General features: G+C 39.5%; 2 protein-coding genes across 2 annotated transcripts in view; one reads left to right on the plus strand and one right to left on the minus strand.

Annotated features, from left to right (window-relative positions):
- Positions 1-1704, plus strand: part of LOC115810247 (interferon regulatory factor 4) — a 3800-nt gene extending 2096 nt beyond the window's left edge. The window contains 4 exon segments of the mRNA XM_075353561.1: positions 23-177; positions 179-356; positions 1298-1410; positions 1537-1704. Coding sequence (XP_075209676.1) covers positions 23-177; positions 179-356; positions 1298-1410; positions 1537-1704 — 614 coding nt within the window.
- Positions 1705-6784: 5080 nt separating this feature from the next.
- Positions 6785-7500, minus strand: part of exoc2 (exocyst complex component 2) — a 27672-nt gene continuing 26956 nt past the window's right edge. Inside the window, exon 28 of the mRNA XM_030771000.1 lies at positions 6785-7315. Coding sequence (XP_030626860.1) covers positions 7222-7315 — 94 coding nt within the window. The 3' untranslated portion in view covers positions 6785-7221. The remainder of the gene's footprint in view (positions 7316-7500) is intronic.

Genomic DNA, 7500 nt, shown 5'->3' on the forward strand with positions numbered 1-7500 from the left:
CTAATCCTCCCTTCTTCCACAGATTACCGGATGCAGGTGTCAGTGTTTTATCGTGGAGCCTTGGTGCGGGAGGTGACAGTGATGAGTGCAGAGGGCTGTAGACTGGCCCCGAGCGAGGAGGGCCGCAGTTACGGGACGCCTGGCAGTCCAGAGCTGGTGGCCTTGCCACAGGACGAGGGGGGGGGCGCTGGAGAGGGGTGTCCTGCTCTGGATGGCCGCTGATGGCCTGTACGCCCGTCGCCTCTGTCACTGCAGGGTATTCTGGGAAGGAGCTCATGCACCATACACAGACAAACCCAACAAACTGGAGAGAGAACAGCCCATTAAACTACTGGATATTCAGCTTTTTATCACAGGTTTGACAACGTCATCAACAGCATCCTTTTATAAAGTGCTAAAGAACAGAACCGTTACATGTCATATATTTGCAAAATAGGTATCAACTGAGGACTAAACTACTGAAGAGTAAACTCAGAAGTTTGGGCACCTCAAAAACTATGAGGAAACTGATTACCTCTAAAATGTAGCAACAAAACTTAGAATTTTCAGTGAACAGCCATGTCAGAAAACTCTTCATCAGTATATTTGAGTTTCATTACTTACTGTTTTGATGGATTCACTTGCCTCAATTTTTTCCGTTAATCTAAATTTTGGAGTTTACAGACCAAAAATGGGTCCCTTGATCGTAACATGTTCTGTCAAAAAATTGCCAGTAAATCCTCTAGAATCTTCTATCCTACAGCTTAATCAGAAATAAACTCACAGTCAGTCCTGTATTACAGTATATCATCTGATCACTTTGTATACTGTTACGGTAAATACTCAGTCACGGGTGAAGTTTTTTCATTGGTTTAGACTGTGTGATAGTGCTTTAGTGGTCTATAGGGGAATGATGCAGTCGCCACATCACAGATCACCGCCCGGCAACTGCCCCCGCCCACCTTCTCATGAGCTGCTGGTTGACTGATTATTCTCATTTGCATAATGCAGCTTGGACTTTCCAACATGTAATTAAAACACAACTCAGAATCCCCACTTGTATGTTTCTTCCAGTGCTAGTGAAAAACAATCACGTGGAATTGAGGGAGATTGACAGATTATAAGTGAGGAAGAGACTGAAAGAAGAGAGATAGAGTTGTACATTGGCTATATGCTCTCTATATCTAGTATCATTTGGAAGACAAAACATTAGATCTCTTTCTTTCTGATTCTCTTTTTTTTCTTCAATTAACCACTTGTCCTTCATGTATTTGTTCTTGTGCTGTACGTGTTTTGACAGTATCTCTCTTTCTTTCAGAATTGCAGAGTTACGCTTTGCACACTCGACCCCCTCCCTCTCCTCAGGTGCTTTTAAGTTTTGAGGATGAGTATCCAGACCCTCAGAGACAAAGACGTACCCTCACAGTCCAGGTGTGGTCTCACTTTCAGCACTCATAGATATCTGCATAAATATATATAACACATAATATATATATACACATACACATCCGAATGTGTGTTCTGTATGTAATGGTAGATTCTCCTCCTGTGCTGTAGGTGGAGCCACTGTTTGCTCGCCAGCTCCTCTTCTTCACTCAGCAGAGTGGCATGAATTACCTTCGGGGTCATGACCTTGCTCCTCTGCCCCCTGAACATGGGATCCCCCCTAATCAGGACTACCACAGGGTAATCACCCATCACCATAGCAACGCTCTGCCGGAGTGACGGCATACCCCCACACCTTTCTTTTCACACCTGAGGGAGAGACGGAGAATGCACACTGACCAAGAGAGTTTCTCTGGACTAAAGCAGGTCTGAAGTGGACTGAGCTGAATCAGACCTGATCAGAAACGTTTAAGACAAGGACCAAAATAAGGACCATCATGCTTTGCTGCCAGTTAGAGCTATAGAAGTTATGCTTATCACAAGACTTTGCCAAGTTGGCAGCTTTGGAGCCAAAGAACCCCACTTGTGCTTGTAACATAGTTCTATGTGGAAAGGACTGATAGAAATGGAGTGGAATGGAAATGGAATGGAGTGGAATGGAATGTGACAATGTTTAAATATTTTGTCCCCTATTTTTTATACTTCAAATTTCAATGTGTTTCAGGGATAGTCGTTACATTATGAAGTATATGTGTGTGTGTGTGTGTGTGTGTGTGTGTGTGTGTTTGTATGTGTGTGTTTGTATGTGTGTGTGTTTGTGTGTACCTGTACATTTGTGTGCAAAAGTTTCCAGAATCTCAATAGATATGACTGATGACTTGATGATTTCTGTGCATATATGTGAGTGTGTGTCAGTGAGTGAGAAAGCAGTTCCAAAGCTCTCCTAACTGATTTGTTATTGATGTATTCTACACAGAATTCAGTGTTTGTATGGTGCATCTGTGTAAATTGCCAAGTGTGTGTGAAATCTCATAGAACTACCCCAAGAATGATAAGCTTGTTCACTCTGGGTGACCTTTCCTCTGTGCACCTCTCTCAGGCAGTTTACCGTGTGTGTGTGTTTGTGTTTGCAATGACGGAGGTATGTAACAGTGGTGGCATCAGTGTTGTTGAATGAAAGGAGTTGTACGGGTGCTTCTTGTGTAAATTGCATGTTTTGTACATACAGGAAATGTGGTTTACAGGCAGGATGGTGATAGCTGATAGACAGACAGTCTCTTGAGTATTTACTCACTCACTTAAACTTCTCTCTCTCTCTCTCTCTCTCTCTCTCTCTCTCATACACACAAACACACACACAATATCAGCAACAATGAACAAAAATGCAAATGGAGGCAAAGGATTATCTCAAGGTCTAATATTGAGATTGCTGAATCAAGTTTTTATGAAGTCCTCACTGGTAATGGGAATATGCTACTATGTCTTTTTATCCAACCACATTCACACACATGTTACCAGGCAATATTATCACAAGAAATTCTCAGACGGTCATCCTTTTCAAGACAGTGAGTGCATTTATGTAAACCCTACATACAAAGTCAACCTAATTAGGAGTTAAAATGAAGAGTTATGATGAAATGGCCCAAAACAGCCAAAATGGAGGCAGGGACAATGTCTCACCTTTCCATATGTTTTAATTTGACACTTTTCTTTCATTAAGGTTTGCAACTGTAACATAAGTGCCACTTCTTCTTTTTTTTGCTGTAGCAGTTGTTTTGTAGTGATTTGTTTCCATGTAAGCTCACGCTAACATTTGAATAAAAAGGTGAAACCTCTGGGTGAAATTTGAAAGTTGTTTTTTTTTTTTTTAGTTCATATTACAACAATAAAGTTTGGAATATTTCTGACAAAAACTGAAAGCATTACTACAGAGAGTAGAAAGTGACACTGAAAAAAGGATGAGGCTAAAAAAAACCAACTGTGAAACCAGTTTCGGCCATTTTGGGGGAATAAACTCAACTGTGTAGGATTCTGATATTTCCATAGGAATGTTCTCATTTAATGACACTGTTTTGAAAATGTTACATCTCAGAGTCCTGAGTAAGATAAGAAACACTTGACCCTGGAGAGGAACTGCAATTTGCAGATCAGCAACTTGACTAAATGAATACACATAATTTAACAATTTTGCCACTCTACTGGATATCTCCATGAAATTACAGAGGCATTCAGCTGATGGGAATGTTATTGGCACGTAGACACATATCAGTCAGTTTAGCGTCTTAACATATTGTTCTTGATTCTGTATTGCTCTCATCCTAACCTCTAAACCACATTGCTCCTCACACGCTCCTCCTTTAAATCCCCTCCTGTGTAATGGTGTACTTCAGCAGTGGGAAGCAGTAAATGTGTGTTGACTTGTAACTCCTTCCACAAATCCAGGCATTTTACGCCTTGTAGTCATGGCGTGAATCCAGGTGAGAATGTATTGCCTGTGTCCTCAATATAATCATATTAATTTTAATAAAGAGCCTTGATTATGTGACAGAGAATGTTATTATTAGATTTCATCATTTTTCTGCCATCACCCCAAGGGTGTCTGAGTGTAAAAATACATCATGTTATTTCTTACTGGTTGAAAATTACAGATTTATTCAAAGCATGCACTCATATTTAGGAAAATAAAAGTAAAGTAACTTATAAATGAATTGTACTATTGAGTAAATTTCTTTCATATTTATAAAATTATGTACGTAGTGGCTCTGAATGTTTGCACATATTATATCACAAGTGCTTCTGTTTTTCTTAGACTTACATAACCACGTGCACGCACACGCACACGCACACACACACACACAGAGCTCTGAGTGTGATGGTTAAATAGACAATTAACCGGAAAGAGCTCATTGACAAACGTTTTAGAAGCTACCACACGCTAAAGCTGGATTGACTGATCTTGTTTGGATCGTTTTGTTCTCCATCTTCAGAACGGAAAAAAAGAATCATTAAAAACTCCCTTTTTACAAATACACGTGTAAACAACCTGATGTGTACGCCCACTCTTTCACCTGCAACCACACGGACATACACACACACACACACACACACACACACACACACACACACAGCATCCTTCCTAAAATTAACTTTCTCAACAAAATCTGTGGGTGTTGAGGTTGCTAAATTTAGAGTGTGGAGAAAAAAAATAATCAAATCAGTCTTTCACTGTGTCTGGGAAAAAAGACAGTGAAAGACTGACAGTATATGTGACTTCAAAGAAATTTGATGCAAACTCAAATACCACAGAATCAAACAAAAACACTGCCAGTAAACTCAATGCCACAGCTCAGAGTAAAGAACATGCTTTTTTTGTTTGTTTTGTTTTTTTACACTATCCTCAAACCACTTAAACGGCACTAAGTCTCGGCATATGTTATTCAAAATTAAAACGGTTAATACAACCAAAGCATGTTTCATGTTACAATGTCAGTAGACCATGATAAATGCCCTAGATGTCTATGTTACATAAACTGACATCTTTGAATCCAAAACCAGTGTTTGACAAACACAAGCTAATTCAGTGAGGTTTACTCTGTGCAAGCTGGGTCTGGGTGGTAGACACATTGGCCAGATTTTGGGAGTGTCAGTGTGTTCACACCTATAACTGAAGAACCAAATGGTGGCCTGTCATTTCCATCTAAAATAGCTCTGTATGCAGCTTTAAAATCAGTGCCTCCACCCAAAGCCATAACCCCAAACACACACACACACACACATTGGCTCACACAGATGCTCTTATACAGTCCAACAGCCAGAATGGTTACCATGAGTCATCTGTGGCTTTAAACAGATAACTTCAACTATAATATATAGAAAACACAACTGTGAAAAAGTATATTTAAGCACACCTCTCCCTTCAGATTGTCTGATAGACTTGATTCCAAGAATAACTGGTGTTGGTTATCTTCATGTCCTGCATGCCATAATGATATTAATAATTAAAATGATCATTAAAGATGTTAAAGGTTAATCAACACGCAAATCTCATAAAAGGATTGTGCTGTTCCATCTTTCTTCGTTTTGATAAAACTGAGCTCTACAACTGTGAAGGTGTTTATGATTCATCATTACTAGAGAATAAGAACTAAATCTTGCAGAGCGACACCAAAATGCCAGCTATTGATTTATTTATTATACTGTAAGCACCACAATGTGGACTAACAGTCTTAGTACTAATGAAGCATACAAGATGGATTGAATATAGGGAAACAATTATATACCATTATAAATACATATGTGTACTAAAGGTTGTCATTAAAAGATTACTCCAGACCGGGTCAACTGGAGTCCTACAGGGCCCAGTACTGTGGCCACTTTAATTCACCCACAACAAAGCTTTAGTCATTACACGTTTAATTTTAAACTCCACTGAACATTGGTTAATCACATTATTAGATCACATTATTGCCCTCCACATGACTGTGGAATCAAGTAAAATTTGCATAAAAAACTTTGAACAGTAGCTGTAATGCTGGCACACAGGTTCATGCGTATGATCGTCTAACCATACGTTCTTATCTACTGAAATTGTTTTACTCTGAATAAACAACTTCATACTTGTTTATGTCATTAGTCTCTGTCTCCATTCAAATCTCCTTAGCAGAACTCAGAGGTTAGGCTTCTTACTAAAACCAAAAAGAACATATTTTCCCCTTTCTCCCTGAACTACTTTCAGTGGTTTGTAGTTATCTGAACAAAGAACTTTGAGACTTTATCTGTTACTTTCAAACTAACAAATTAACTTCAAGAGGGCAATTCAGGTAATTTGAAATTTGAACTCTTTGAATTTGCTCGTAAAAATCAGATTAGAACCAGTTTAAGAAAACTTCGACAATCGAAAGTCCTCTAAATTCTTTTCATTGGAATTAATTTTCAATTATTTTGGACTCATGCATAAATGCATACATGCATAAATTAAGGTTTAAAAGGAAATGAGGACAGAACACCGGAATGTTCTGTACAGAAAAAAAAGAAACCCTCTAAAAATCTACGCCTACACAAGCACACCTAGACACTCCCTGCCCCTCCCCACCACACACACTCTCTACCCTTCTCAACGCCTGACACACACGCCCTACCATCTCACACACACACACACTGCATCTACGTGCCATTTTATCTGTTCTTCAGCACTTTATTGTTGCAGTGTATGTCCTTGTCAAAAGCGTAGAGTCATTTCAATACCCCCTCATAGTGAAAAAGCAGACTCAAACGTTCACTGACACCACTAATGAGAAAGACTCTGACTTTCACTCTCACAGCACACCCCATGAATCAGCAGACACACACACACACACACACACACACACACAAAACAGCTTTCAGGACAAATATTACTGAAGAGCACAGAACACGGAAATCAGCGGAAATGACATTTTATTTTATATGAGTGAATGTCCAGAAAGTGTTCAGCAGCAGATATAGTGTTTCATTCTGTAAAGTTAAAGAAGGTTTTAAGGAATCAAATATCATAGCTAGTCTAAAACTTCAATTGATTCAGTCTGTTGGCATGAAACTGAAATGCATACTTGTAATGACAAAGTGTGGTCAACAATAAGGAATAAGTAGAAGTGTTACATTCATTACTATGAATAACCAAAAAACACATTTACTGTCTGTCTCATTCTCACAGGCACAGACATAATCAGACATACACTCACAGCGACAGAATTCAGCTGGAAACACAGTACAGAGTGTAAGAGAGAAAAGATCTTTTCATGAAAGCATGGTTAGTGTCTGTGGTCCACAGATGACGTGAAAGCATGGAGTGGACCCTGTCCAGCCCGATGGGTCCTGTTATCTCTTAACAGGCTGAACTGAGGAGGGCTGGAAACAGGTCAGCTGTAAGTGCATGCTACTCTTAAACTTATTCAGTAACTCCTCCAACAGCCTGGGAGAGAGAGAGAGAGAGAGAGAGAGAGGGGGGGGGGGGGTAAAGGGAGGGAGAGAGAATATTAAAACAACTTAAAAAAAAAATGAAAATGATCATTTTCCCAACAGAAAAGGTTGCTGTCTGTAATCTGAGATCAGGCTTGGGACGTTATGTGTGCCGGTATATCCTGCTATAGATGAACT

This window comes from Chanos chanos, chromosome 4 (genome assembly GCF_902362185.1).
Source record: "Chanos chanos chromosome 4, fChaCha1.1, whole genome shotgun sequence".
NCBI classification, from domain to species: domain Eukaryota; kingdom Metazoa; phylum Chordata; class Actinopteri; order Gonorynchiformes; family Chanidae; genus Chanos; species Chanos chanos.